At 36.3% G+C, this 15,690-nt stretch overlaps 1 pseudogene and 1 further gene; one reads left to right on the top strand and one right to left on the bottom strand.

Annotated features, from left to right (window-relative positions):
- The window catches only part of Igk (immunoglobulin kappa chain complex), a 3,171,119-nt gene that overhangs the window by 849,323 nt on the left and 2,306,106 nt on the right, over positions 1-15,690 (bottom strand).
- Positions 8,239-8,837, top strand: Igkv5-40-1 (immunoglobulin kappa chain variable 5-40-1; annotated as a pseudogene). The gene is given in 2 exon segments: positions 8,239-8,287; positions 8,496-8,837. Coding segments are annotated over 2 exon segments (391 nt in total).

Genomic DNA, 15,690 nt, shown 5'->3' with positions numbered 1-15,690 from the left:
TCTCTACCCCCCATTTGGTTCTTAGAAGGAGATCCCCTCGAGACCCTCAAATAACTGGACCTACTGGACGGGTCATCCATTCTTATCTCCTTGTACTAAGGTCAACTCTAAATGGATCAAGGAACTCCACATAAAACCAGAGATACTGAAATTTATAGAGGAGAAAGTGGGGAAAAGCCTTGAAGATATGGGCACAGCGGAAAAATTCCTCAACAGAACAGCAATGGCTTGTGCTGTAAGATCAAGAATCTAGAAATGGGACCTCATAAAATTGCAAAGCTTCTGTAAGGCAAAGGATACTGTCAATAAGACAAAAAGGTCACCAACAGATTGGAAAAGGGCAATAACCAATCCTAAATCTGATAGAGGATTAGTATCTGCAAATAGTGATATTCTGACTTCTTCTTTTCCAATGTATATCCCCTTGATCTCCTTTTGTTGTCAAATTGCTCAGGATACGACTTCAAGTACTATATTGAATAGGTAGGGAGAAAGTGGGCAGCCTTGTCTAGTGCCTGACTTTAGAGGGATTGCTTCAAGTTTCTTTCCATTTAGTTTGATGTTGGCTACTGGTTTGCTGTAGATTGCTTTTATTATGTTTATATATGGGCCTTGAATTCCTGAACTTTATATGACTTTTATCAAGAAGGGGTGTTGGATTCTGTCAAATGCTTTCTCAGCATCTAATAAGCTGATCATATGATTTTTGTCTTTGAATTTGTTTATATAGTGGATTACATACTTTGATGGATTTCCATATATAAAACCATTCCTGAATCCCTGGGATGAAGCCTACTTGATCATGATGGATGATCATTTTGATGTGTTCTTAAATTCTGTTTGCAAGGATTTTGTTGAGTATTTTTGCATCGATATTCATAAGGGAAATTGGTCTGAAGTTCTTTTTCTTTGTGGGATCTTTGTGTGGTTTAGGTACCAGAGTAATTGTGGCTTCATAGAATTAATTGGGTAGAGTACCTTCTGTTTCTATTTTGTGGTATAGTTTGAGAAGAGTTAGAATTAGATCTTCTTTGAAGGTCTGATAGAACTCTGCAGTAAACCCATCTGATCCTGGGCTTTTTTTTTTTTTTTTTTTTTTTTTTGAGACTATTGATGACTGGTTCTATTTCTTTAGGGGAAATGGGAATGTTAAGACCATTAATCTGATCCTGATGTAACTTTGATAACTGGTATCTGTCTAGGAAATTCTCTATTTCATCAAGGTTTTCCAGTTTTGCTGAGTGTGGCCTTTTGTAGAAGGATCAATGATGTTTTGGATTTCCTCAGGTTCTGTTGTTATGTCTCTCTTTTTTTTTTATTGCTGATTTTGTTACTTAGGATACTGTCCCTGTGCCTCTAGTTAATCTGGCTGAGGGTCTATCTATCTTGTTTATTTTCTCAAAGTACCAGCTCCTGGTTTGGTTGATTCTTTGTATAGATCTTTTTGTTTCCACTTGGTTGATTTCAGCCTTGAGTTTGATTATTTCCTGCTGTCTATTCCTCTTGGGTGAATTCACTTCCTTTTGTTCTAGAGCTTCTAGGTGTGCTGTCAGGCTGCTAGTGTATGCTCTTCCTAGTTTCTTTTTGAGGCACTTTGGGATATGAGTTTCCTCTTAGGACTGCTTTCATTGTGTCCCATAAGTTTGGATATGTTGTGGCTTCATTTTCATTAAACTCTAAATAGTCTTTAATTTCTTTCTTTATTTCGTCTTTGACCAAGTTATCAGTGAGTAGAGTGTTGTTTAGTTTCCAAGTCAATGTTGGCTTTTTATTATTTATGCTGTTGTTGAAGATCAGCCTTAGTCTGTGGTTAATAAAGGGCTCATCAGCCAATATCTAGGCAGGAGAGGAGGAGGAAGTACGTCGAATCCAAAAGAGAGTGTCTTTGGTAGAAAGGGAAGAAAGGAGAAGTTGTCATGGAGATGTTGCCATGAGTATATGAATGAAGAAGGAGGCTAGAGAAAGAACAAGATGGCAGGTAATAGGACACATGCCTGGAAACCTGTCTGGGAAGTAAGTGATGCCAGCATAGTCTTTACTATGCAGTTTTGTAGCAGTCAATTTTTAAAGGACATTTACATTTTTGAAAAAGTAAAGTTACCACCCACATGAATACAGATTAGAGTATAAACGACCTAATGAAGTTGAAATGTGAGGTTGAGTTGCCCCAGGTGTTCCTTTTGGTGTCTCCATCTTACTTAGAGTTTTTCCTCAGATAAAGGCGTATTATAAGTCTTAAATTTATAAAAATATTTGTGGCATGGGAACATGGGAATCTGTTCTGCTGCTGAATCTTACAGACCTGACAGTAGCTCTACTGGTTTGATTGACAGTCACCTTCTCTGTGTGACACAACTCAAAACCAAAGATAGCATAACCTGGGTAGGAAAAGACCTGGTGAAAACACTTGAAACCACTTGAAATCACTTCAATTATACCACTTCATTTGTTAAAATATCCTGTAATGAAAATGGACATAGATGTCTGCATAATCAGTAGAAAAAAGGAAGAATGCTGCAATCTACAGGGACAGTGTAGAGCTGGAAAGAGAAATAATCTTAAGTCAAATTTGTCCAGATTTAGGAACAGTGTAGAGTTTAAACTGAAGAATAAATGTCTTGTAGTAATTGAATCTTAGTTTATATTGTACTTGTAAATAGAGTTAAAGTTATTTAATGATTGAAAATTGACTATTTGTGTGTGTGTGTGTGTGTGTGTGTGTGTGTGTGTGTGTGTGTGTATGTGTGTGTGTGTGTTAAGGGAAGGTTGGAGATAAGTGTTTACCTGAAAGATTTTGGTAGAGAGGGTTAAATTACGATGAAATAAATGAATATGATTTTCAAAGACCTAATAAAATATTATAATTAAATTTGAAAAAAATACTGAGAATAAAAGGTCCAAAGCTTTTTATATTATTTCCACATCTATTGATTTTCCTGGAAATTCCATAATTTTATATTTTCTTTACAATGGAATACATTTCTGTGGTGTAAATATGCTATATTTACTTTATTCACATGTGTTTATAGACATCTATGCTAGTTGCACATATTAGCTCTCATGAAGAAGACAATAAGCATAGGTGTGCAAATACCTCACTGGTAAGGTATAAAGATATTTTAATTCATGTACAAAAATGCTGTGATTGCTTATACTTTTAGTGTTTTGAGAAATGGTCTCATTTATCTCCAAGTCAACTATACTTCATTGCTTTCCAACGTTCAGTGAGTAAGAGCTCTGCTTTTCCTAAATCTACATCATCCTGTGTGGTAATTCTTGATGGTAATAATTTTAATTTGCATTTCCTTGATAACAATGAATGATGAAAAAATAAAACCACTTATTTGCTATTAGCCACTTAATATGTATTTTAAAGTTCATTTTATTTATGTGCATACATGTATGTCTGTGTAAATACATGTCACGCATATTAATGTGCCCACAAAGGCCTGAAAACTGTGTTAAATCCTAGCTCCTGAAGCCAGAGATACAGTTGATTATGAAGCCTCTTACATGTGTTCTGAGAACCAAACTCAGAGTCTTTGGAAGAAGAGCAAGAGTTCTTGACGACTGAGCCATTTCTTTAGACTTTGCTCATAGCAACTGCTGTCCAAAGTTACAGAGATGTTATAAGAAGTGATATTTCTATGATTGGTTTTATACTTTCATGCACAACACTTGTAATTTGTACAATATGCTGCAGTACCATTTTGTCACAAAGCATTCTCTGAGAAATATTTAGACTATTTATCATGAACTAAGACATACGAACCTCAAGAAAAAAAAAAGAGGACAGGGAAGCAGGTACTTAACTGCAGATCTTCTTTTGTCTCTCCTATCCTCCAAAGTCAATCCTCTGGTCTTGTCCCTATTGCTGTTGTAGACCACAAGCTGAAGTATTCACTTCTTCTCTACCTCCTTCACCAGACATTCACACATATCTTTCCCTATACCACCCTATCCCAGTCATCCTAGAGATCCCAGTCCCAGTGCACGTAGGTTTTTATAGTAACCTTCCAGCAGAGCTTGCCAGGGAAGCAATTAGGTCACTGAAGCATCTTGACTTCAATCTTCACACTTTCTTCTTACCAAAAAAATAAAATCCCAGTCTTATTCTCAGTTCTGTATCTGATGAGCTGTTTTGGCCCTTCCATATTCTCTGCCCGTATTCCCAGGCCTCTAAATAGATTCGGGTGGATCACTTTTCATTCATCCCTCCCATGGACACCTTTATTCCTACCTCCTTAACCAATCCCCATTCCTTCTTTCCAACACCAAATATCTAGGAAGCCTTTCTTGATGGAAAACTTTGTGGCCATATCAATTAGGATCTCAAAAGAATTTCACACCACAAATCACAACTACCACCCTCTCATTAGAACTAGAAAAGAAAACTAAAACCAATAAAAATAGGCATACACTCAATAAAGACAAGAGAGAAACCAGCACCTAGAACTACAATTTCCCCAATCTCAGATACATAGATACTAGTGTAAAAACACAATCATTAACAACAAGGAAAACATGTCTCTAATGGAACTGAGCAATCCTACCACCGGAGGTCCTTAGTATTGCAATGTAGCAGAACAAGACAAAAGCCCTAAAATAGTCCCTATAAATATGAAAGAGGTCCTGAAAGAGAAAATGAATAATCCCTTAAATAAATATATGAATACAAAAATGAACAGTGGAAGGAAATGGATAAACAATTCAAGACCTGAACGTTATAATATAATCAATGAAGAAAACTCAAACAGGTCCAATTCTAGAAATGGAAAATATAGCAAGTTGAATCTCAGAGACAAGTCTCGTTAACAAAATATAAGGTATGTTAGACAAAATTCCCAGGTACTTAAGGAATAATAGAAGAAATGGATACCTCAGCCAAAAAAGTTATAAATCTAAAAAATGCACAAAATATTAATGAAGACTGGACAGTGTAAAAAGACCAAATCTGTGATGAATAGGAATAGAGGAAGGACAAGAAAATCAAGTCAATGATATAGTCCATATTTTCAACAAATTGTAAGAAAAAAAGTGCTTTCCCAAACCTAAAAAAGGTAGTACATATCAAGATAGAGGAAGCATATGTAGCACAAAGTAGATTGGATGAGTAAAGAAATCATATATAATTAAAATAGATAAGGAATAGCACTTCATACTCATCAAAGGAAAAAAATCTATCAAGAAATACTATGGCCTTCCTTCTTCTTGAACTTCCTGTGGTCTGTGAATTGTATCTTGGTTATTTCACATTTCTGGGCTAATATCCACTTATCAGTGAGTACATACCATGTAGGTTCTTTTGTGATTGGGTTACCTCACTCAGGATGATATTTACTAGTTCCATCCATTTGGCTAAGAACTTTATGAATTCATTGTTTTTAATACCTGAGTAGTACTCCATTGTATAAGTGTACCATATTTTCTGTATCAGTTCCTCTGTAGAAGGACATCTGGGTTCTTTCCAGGTTCTGGAAATTATAAATAAGGATACTATGAACATAATGGAACATGTGTCCTTATTTTATTTTGGAGCATTTTCTGGATATATACCCAGGAGTGGTAGAGCTGGGTTCTCAGGTAGTACTATGCCCAATTTTCTGAGGAATTGTCAAATTGATTTTCAGAGTGGTTGTACCAGCTTGCAATCCCACCAATACTGGAGGAGTGTTCCTCTTTCTCCACATCCTTGCCAGCATCTGCTGTCACCTGAGTTTCTGAACTTAGCCATTCTGACTTGTGTGAGGAGGAATCTCAGGGTTGTTTTGATTTGAATTTCTCTGATGACTAAGGATGTTGAACAATTTTTTAGGTGCTTCTCAGCTATTCAATATTCCTAGGTTGAGAATTTGTTGTTTAGACCTGTAACCTTTTTAAAAATAGGGTTATTTGATTTTCTGGAGTCTAACTTCTTGATTTCTTTGTATATATTGGATATTAACCCTCTATAGGATATAGGGCTGGTAAAGATCTTTCCCCAATCTGTCGTTTGCTGGTTTGTCCTAATGAGAGTGTTCTTCGCCTTACAAAACTTTGCAGTTTTATGAGGTCCCATTTGTCAATTATTGAACGTAGAGTATAAGCTATTGTTGTTCTGTTCAGAAAAAAAAATCCCTTGTGCCCATGTCCTCAATGCTATTCCCCACCCTCTTTCTATTAGTTTCAGTGTATCTGGTTTTATGTGGAGGACTTTGCTCCACTTGGGCTTGTGCTTTGTACACAGAGCTAAGAATGAATCTATTTGCATTCTTCTACATGCTAAGCATCAGTTGAATCATCACCATTTGTTAAAAATGTCTTTTTCCCACTGGATGGTTTTTGCTCCTTTGTAAAAAAGATCAAGTGCCCATAGGAGTGTGGGGGTCATTTATGGGTCTTCAATTTTATTCCATACATTTACCTGTCTGTAACTGTACCAATACCATGCAGTTTTGTTATTGTTTTTGTTTTTTGTTTTTATCCCAAATGTTCTGTAATAGAGCTTGATGTCAGGGATGGTGATCCCCCAAGAAGTTCTTTTGTTGTTGAGGATAGTTTTAGCTATCCTGGATTATTTGTTATTCCAGATGAATTTGAAAATTGCTCTTTCTAACTTTATGAATTGATTTGAAATTTTGATGGAGATTGAATTGAATTGAATCTGTAGATTGTTTTTTTTTTCAAGATGGACAGTTTTACTACATTAGTCCTACTAATCCATGAACATGGGAGATCTTTCCAACTTCTGAGATCTACTTTGATTTCTTTCTTCAGAGACTTGAAGTTCTTGTCATACAGATTTTTCACTTGCTTAGTTAGAGTCACACCAAGATATTTTATATTATTTCTGACTATCATGAAAGGTGTTGTTTCCATAATTTCTTTCTCAGCCTATCTATCCTTTGTGTAGAGGAAGGCCACTGATTTTTTGAGTTAATTTTATATCCAGCCAGTTTGCAGAATTCACAGTCAGCTATTGAATGGATCACGGGGCCCTCAATGGAGAAGCTAGAGAAAGTACCCAAGGAGCTGAAGAGATCTGCAATCCCATAGGTGGAACAACAATATAAACTAACCAATACCCCCCCCAACCCCCAGAGCTCATGTTTCTAGCTGCATATGAATTAAAAGATGGCCTAGTTGGCCATCAGTGGAAAGAGAGGCCCATTGGTCATGCAAACTTTATATGCCACAGTACAGGGCCAAGGCCAAGAAGTGGGAGTGGGTGGGTGGGGGAGTGTGTGGGGGACTTTTGTGATAGCATTGGAAATGTAAATGAAATAAATACCCCCCAAAAATCTCCCACTGTCTGAACCATGTTACCCATTTGTAAGTCTCTGTGTTAATAACCATCTATTTTAAGAAGTTTCCCTGATGAAATTTGAATATTACACTGATCATGTGTATAGAAATACATTATTAAGGTTCTTTTTATTACTGTACTCATTTATTAAATTAATAGTAAAAGAATTTTCCTCTAACCACTATAATCTACTTAGTCAAATGCTCTTGGCATCATGGAATGGGCCTTAAATCAAATACAATATATATTTGGTTATTTCTCTAATGTTCATAAAACTATTGCACCAGTGGGAATTCAATGTTTTGTTGTTGTTGTCCTCTCATTTATTTTCTTTGTTTGTACTTGAATCCCAGTGTGTCTATGTAATCAACTTGAATGTGATTGATATGAAAATGATTTGTTCCATTTAGGACAAGATAATGCTCTGTTTTAATAAAAAACAGGAAAAGGTACTTTAAAAAAAAAGACACACTGAGTTTCTTACTTCTTGTTAATGAAATTTCAATAGTGTGTTATCACTTTTAGGTTTACATGTTGTTATGCTAATTTGAATGTTCAGTTTCTTAAAGGTTCTTCAGCCCATACTGTAAAGAAACATCAAAGAAAATAACATAGGCCTAGAATTAGACAAAGGATATGAGATGATTTTCATTTTAAATGATTAAATGTGTCCCAGAGACCTCCTTAGACTATGCTAATTATGTAAACATGTAAGTAGAAGCCAAGTCTCTTTTAAATCTCAACATCTATTCAGGTAAACAGCAAGAGGATAAAAATTCTAAGAAGGCACTAGGAGTCTGCTCTTCTGGCCAGATACTATTACAGATCTTATAAAGTCAGTATGATTTGCATAAATACATCTTCCTTTCAGTGTTCCTGCCCATTAGAGTATTATAAGAAGGTCTCTATCAGGACTGTGTCATGATCCACACAAACTCAGGAAAAGTAAGAAGATGGTGTTCGCACCTCAGATCCTTGGATTTCTGCTTCTCTGGATTTCAGGTATGACTGCTCAAACATGGAAAAAAAGTGGCGATATTCTTTAAATATGAAATTTTCTTATTTTATTTGGAAACCAGCACAACAGTGTATTTGACTTCCTGTTTAAAGAAATTGATACAATGAAAATCTTTTAATTTTCTAAGTAGGTTAGGAATGACATTCATATTCAATGTTGTGTCCTATTAATATGATTTTTCTATTTTTCCAGCCTCCAGAGGTGATATTGTGCTAACTCAGTCTCCAGCCACCCTGTCTGTGAATCCAGGAGAAAGAGTCAGTCTTTCCTGCAGGGCCAGCCAAAGTATTAGCAACTACCTACACTGGTATCAACAAAAAATCACATGAGTCTCCAAGGCTTCTTCTCATCAAGTATGCTTCCCAGCCCATCTCTGGGATCCCCTACAGGTCATGTGCCAACATATCCTCAGTGGAGGGTATAAAGGTTTGCCCACTTCCTACAATAAAAGGGTCTACTTTTGATACTTTCTTGACTGCCAGAGTCTTTATGGTTAACTCTACACATGTTTACCCCAACCTAGCACTCAAGGGCCATGGTCAGGGTCATAAGCAACACCAGTGTATTTACATTCAACAGTCATTATGTATATATAGGGTGGTGATGGGAATCAATTATTGGTCAGTTGCTTAGAATTTTCAAGAAGTACAGAAGGAAGGCAGGCAGGCAGGCATAAATAGAATCTAAAGAGTGACATAGTGAAAGCAACAGAAGGTATAAACCAAATGGATTTAACAGATATCTATACAACATTTATCCTAAAACAAAAGAATATATCTTCTCAGCACCTCATGGTTCCTTCTCCAAAACTGATCATGTCATTGATCACAAAACAGGCCTCCGTTTTGAAATAGTCCCATGCATCCTATCTGATCTCTATGGACTAAGACATAGTGAAAGCAACAGAAGCTATAAACCAAATGGATTTAACAGATATCTATAGAACATTTATCCTAAAACAAAAGAATATAAATCCTCAGCAACTCATGGTTCCTTCTCCAAAACTGATCATGTCATTGATCACAAAATGGGCCTCAACAGATATAAGAAGTTTGAAGAATCCCATACATCCTATCAGATCTCTATGGAGTAAGATTAGTCTTCAATTACATCAAGAGCAATGGAAAGCCAACATACACATGGAAATGGAACAATGCTCTATTCAATGATAAATTAGACAAGGGAGACATAAAGAAAGAAATTAAAGACTTTTTAAAATTTAATAAAAATGAAGGCACATGCTACCAAAACTTATGAGACACAATGAAAGCAGTGCTAAGAGGAAAACTCATAGCTCTAAATGCCCCCCAAAAGAAACTGAAGAGAGTATATATTAGCAGATTGGCAGTACATCTGAAAGGTGTAGAACAAAACCAAGCAGAAAAACCCAATAGGAATAAATAGTATGAAATAAAAAGCAAAACAAAATAAAACAAAAACAAGAAAGAAACAAACAAACAAAAAGCAATCCTCAGGGCTGAAATCAACAAAGTAGAAATATAAAGAACTATATAAAGATTCAACAAGACCAGGACAAGTTTCTTTGAGAAAATCAATAAGATAGATAAACCCTTAGACAGACCAACCAGAGGGCATAGAGACAGTATCCAAATTAATAAAATTAGAAAAACTAAAGGAGACATAACAGCGGAAACTGAGGAAATTTAAAAAATCAACAGATCCTACTCCAAAAGCCCATACTCAACAAAACTGGAAAATCTGGATGAAATGGGCAAATTTCTAGACTGATACCAGGTGCCAATATTAAATCAGGATCAGATAGCCATCTAAACTGCCTCATAACCCATAAAGTTATAGAAGCAGTCACTAAAAGTCTCTCAACCAAAAAACAAAAACAAAACAAAAAACAAAACAAAACAACAACAACAAAAAAACCCCAAAAAAACAAAATCGACCATCCAGGACCAGATGGGTTTAGTACAGAATTCTATCAGACCTTCAAAGAAGACCTAATACCAATACTCTTCAAATTATTCCACAAAATAGAAATAGAAAGATTTACCAAAAATTGTTTGATAAATTGCTTTATTAATGGAAGAAATCTAACATATATTTTCAGTACTGAATATAGTGGGACGTGTTTAAATAAATGTCTCCACTGCTTTTATTGTCTCTTTCAATTTTCTCAGTGTTCTTCTGTTTTAGGATTTTTTTTTTTTGCTGTGAAGAGACACCATGATCAAGGCAATTCTTATAAAGGCAAACAATTAATTAGCCCTGACTTACAGTTTCAGAGGTTTTGCCCATTATCATCATGATAAAAAGCTTGGCAACATGCAGGAAGACACAGTGCTGGAGGTGGAGGGACTTCTACATCTTGATCTAAAGGCAGCATAGAAATGGAGAGAAGTATTTCACTCTGGGTGTAGTTTGACCATTTAAGACCTCAAAGCCCTGCTTCCTCTGTGACATATTTACTGTTACAAGGCCACACCTCCTCCAAAAAGACATACTTCCATTTATTTATTTATTTATTTATTTATTTATTTATTTATTTATTTATTAGAGTAAAATGTTCTGTTGCTTGTCAAACACAAAATACTAATGAGGTGCAATCATTTGAGGGAACAGAAGAGATCCAGTTTCTTCCTATGAACTTACCTTGGTGTTCTAACTTCTCCTCATACTCCTTAGTCTGAGTATCTTCAAAGAATATTATTTGATCATCTCAGTATTATGCAGGTCTGAATATACACTGATCCAAAGTCAAGGAGTCCAGAGTGATAGAGAGATGATTCAATAGTTAAGATCACTGGCTATTCTTCTAGAGGCCCTGGGTTTGATTCCCATATTGCAAGTTCACAACCATCTGTAAGTCTAGTTTCAGATAATCTGACCACAACTTTTACCTTTACCAGGTACCAAGAATGCCCATCCACCCATAAAGACATGCTGACAATTATATATATCCATAAAATAACAATAAATAGCTCTTTAAAAAACTCAAGATTCCAAACTGCTGTGCTATTTCAGAGACTGAACAGAGACAGTTGGACTTCTGCCTTCCCAACTCTGTGATGCTTTCTCACCCCTTTTCCATGGTCTCCTATTTCATGGTCCCAACCTGATCTTCATTGATATGGCCCCTTATTGATTATGTCTCCCATACATTTCACTATGTGGACCACTATGAACAAAATGGTTCTCCCTTTACATACCAACATAATTTTCATTGTTTTTGAAAATGATGATTAAATTTTATATTTGTAGATTATATTTAAGTACACATATCTGCTAGAAACATAATTCTCCCTTACTGTAAAACAGTGCATGTTCTTTTTCAAATCTACTCCTCATTCCTTGCCCCCCTTCATGTCTACATATAAATATATCTAAACACTGAGTCCTATACACCTTACAAACTGAGTCCAATGTGGATTGATCATATATTCATAGATGCAAGAACAGCCTCTGGAGCAAGCATGTTAAATTTATCAGGGAAAACACTCTTAGAGAATATTGTCTCTCCCTCTCTTAGAAGCCATCAACTACCAAAAACTCATCAGCTATTGGCACAGTGTAACAAGTCCCTTCCACTTCATGCTTCAATATTGATGGGCTTAACTTTATGCATGTCTTATAGAGACAGCCACAGCTTCTGTTAGTTCATGAAATTGGGAGTCTTGTCATGTCCACAACACTGTTTTGCTGTTTCTTCCTCACCTTTGTCTCTTACAGTTCACAAGTTTTATGATATATAGAAAATTTATTTTAATGTTTTAAAAGCTAATTTAATTTTTTAAAGAAACACTAATATCAGCTTTCCCAGAGAAGATGTGCCTTAATTGGTGTGGCTTAGGTCTCTCATAACATCAGAGGGTCTTAGTCTTGGCTCTGTGCTTTCTGCAATTCTTCACCTTTGGAAAAAAATAGGAATAGGCAAAATGATTCCCCAACATGCCTTTATATGTTTTTTGAAATTTTTTTATTAGATATTTTCTTCATTTGCATTTCGAATTCTATCCCAAAAGTCCCCTATACCCTCTGCTGCCAGCACCCCAAATCACCCACTCCCACTTCCTAGCCCTGCCATTACCCTGTACTGGGGCATATAATCTTCGCAGACAAAAGCTCTCTCCTTTTATTGATGACCGACTAGATCATCCTGTGCTTCATATGCAACTAGGGACACAACTTCTGGAGCATACTGGTTAGTTCATATTGTTGTTCCTCCTATAGGGTTGCAGAGTTGCAGACCCCTTTAGCTCCTTGGGTACTTTCTCTAGCTCTGCCATTGGGGACCCTGTGATCCATCCAATAGATGACTGGGAGCATCCACTTCTCCATCACGCCTTCTTAAGGAAAATGCCAGAAGGAGCATAGACATTTTTTTCCTACTACTCATGAGACTGAGAGTTATGTCTTAAAAAAAAACATATCTTTAAAATACAACCACGTCTTTGAAAACCTTAGTGTGCAAATACCCATATAATTTGAACAAATTCTGTATTTCTATTGGTTCTTTCCTATGTATTGATTCTAAATTAATACAGTGTTCTTATTTAGTTTCAATCAATGACAAGCATTTATACCAAGGCCTGAATCATCAACTTTATAACTAGTCCCAGAAGAAATAATGTTTGTGTTAAAATCAGATGGCTAGTCACTCTAAGAGTAGGCATATCCTCTCCAACCGAGTCCATACGAGTCATCCCAGTTATAGGAACAGTTTCCTCAGACAGGTAACTGAGTCAGGGGGATGGGAAGGAGAGGAGGAGAGCATGCAAATCTTTATGTCTGCATCTTCAAAGACACCTTTTTCATCTAATTACATTCACATATTCCAGGGAATGTGGCTGTGATGGAAAAAGATTCATACTCATGGTACCCAATTATTAAAGCCATCTTTCCCTCTCCCAATTTACCTTTCTTGTTACAACATTATAACAAATCACTTTTTATGTGTCTGTATAGCAAATAATATCAGGCTCAGATTGATCCTGTAGAATTGCTAAGGATTTATTTGAAGACTTGCTCTGTCAGTATTCTACAGCAGAGGGAAGAACATAGCCCAAGGGAGAAAAGCGCCAAACTACCTGTAGAGAAATATAATAAATATTGGTGTCATAGCCTAGTCTCTGGAACTTTTCTGCATGCTATATTCATCAAGCCTCAAGATAGTTATAATTATTAAGCAGGTAAGAATAGGAAATAGATTATCAGGCTGGTACTCCACTTGCCCTGGGATATGTTCACAAAACAAGCACACACACACACACACACACACACACACACACACACACACACACTCACACACACACACCCCTCTCTTTAGGGAAACATTAAAAACCTAGCATTCTCAAATGAATAGTGACACTAGTTTCCTTGCTATCAGCAACAGAAATAAGTTTATCTCCCTAGGATCCCTTTGGTAGTACCTTATTTCTAATCTAAAACATTCTGCAATGCATTCTTGAAGGCAGAACAACACACATAAAGTACCCACATTTTTTTAATACAGTCGTAATGATAAATTATATCCTCTACATGAACTCTAATAGACAGTCTTCTATTAACCATCTTCTGAGCCTGCATAATTAATCATAAATAAACTTGAAAAAAGATGAAATAGAGGAATGGATATGCACAATAAGACTGTCAGTCTAAATAGAGAGCCACCCATAGTAATCATAGAGTACCTATCTCTCTGTCTCGAAACATTAAAAAAAAAGTCTACCCTCACAAATGTGGCATGTTGTAAAACATGACAGTGTATTCCACTCACTTGGAATTAGATTTGTGGGCTAATTTATAACTTATGTGCACCTTTTTCATTTTTTAAAAAGTTTTCTTTCAAAATACTTTTCATAAAATGTCTTCTACCTGTATTTTTCTGTTGTATTAATTTTTATTAGATATTTCCTTTATTTACATGTCAAATGTTATCCCATTTCCTGGTTTCCTCTTCAAAATCTCCTCATCCCCTCCCCCCTCCATCTGCTCACCAACCCAACCACTCCCTTGTCCTGGTCCTGGTATTTCCCTACACTGGGGCATAGAGCCTTCACAGGATCAAAGGGCCTCTCCTCCCACTGATGATCAACTAGGCCATCCTCTACTACACATGCAGCTAGAGCCATGAGTCCCACCATGTGTTTTCTTTGGTTGGTGGTTTATTCCCAGGGATCTGTGTGTGTGTGGGGGGGTTGGGGGATACTGGTTAGTTCATATTTTTGTTCCTCCTATGAGGCTGTGGACCCCTTCAGCTCCTTGGGTATTTTCTCTAGCTCCTTCATTGGGGACCCTGTGTCTCTCCAATGGATGGCTGTGAGGATCCACTTCTGTATTTGTTAGGCACTGGCATAGCCTCTAAGGAGACAGTTTTAATAAATCCTGTTGCATGCTTCCTTTCAGCCTTATACAATTTATTTTTCCAGAAACACACATCTTTTACAGTCTTAAGTACCACAACAGCTGAGTAGCTGCCTAAACTATAGGTTATTAGTACCAACCTCCTACAGATTAATCCAAGTTAGTGCTTTCTAATTTCTGTGTTTTTTTCTTGGATGTTCTTGACCTATTTGAGTACGCTCTGGGCTAAGTTGTCTTCACCCTTTTACAGGGTGTTTCTGCTTATCCCACTTGCATGTTTTTACTATTCCATGGTAGCCCCCTATCTCCCTCTTTCCTCCTTCTCCTTGTGGTACAAGGCCCAGGAACCCTAAGTAATAAAGACATCTCTCTTCCAAAGGTATTTGCTGCTGGCATTTTTATTTCCCATTCAGAACTAACATGGGGGAAAGTTCCCAGAAGCTATGTTGCAGACCCACACTTTCGAATCGATTTGTAGACCCAGTTAGCATTAGAGTACAAGCAGGTAGATTTTTCCTTTTTTCAAATCCTCTGAGATGCTTCCTACCTCCCATATCATCCAAATCCACAGCCTGTCTGATCATAGCTCCCTGTAAAGATGTCCTTCCTTTCTATGAGAAATCACATTCTCCTTTCCATTTGAACTATCACTGTTCATTGAGAATCATATAATTGTTGAGTCCAGGATCACTTGCTCACAGACTAGAGTGAATAAAATTAAATTTCTGAAGTTTTTTAGAATATTTGTATATCTATTTTCTGAAGTTTTTTAGAATATTTGTATATCTATTTTCTGAAGTTTTTTAGAATATTTGTATATAAATGTTTGAAAATTGAAGAGATTTGTAAATGATGAGTATGAAGACAAAATTTCTTTTGGTGCCCTACTTAAGCAGTTATAACCCAAGCTTACATATCCTTATTATCTGAATAAAATGTGCTTGTTAACAGCATCAAGAATTTTCAAAGTTGAGGAAAGGGCATAGAAAGACATATAGTCAGTAAGTCTAAGACAAAAACCTTGACTTCACATCCAATATTTCTAACATGTTCT

This window comes from Mus musculus, chromosome 6, assembly GCF_000001635.26.
Source record: "Mus musculus strain C57BL/6J chromosome 6, GRCm38.p6 C57BL/6J".
Taxonomy (NCBI): Eukaryota; Metazoa; Chordata; class Mammalia; order Rodentia; family Muridae; genus Mus; species Mus musculus.
Note: the sequence above shows the minus strand (reverse complement) of the source record. Positions and strands in the feature narration are given on the sequence as shown.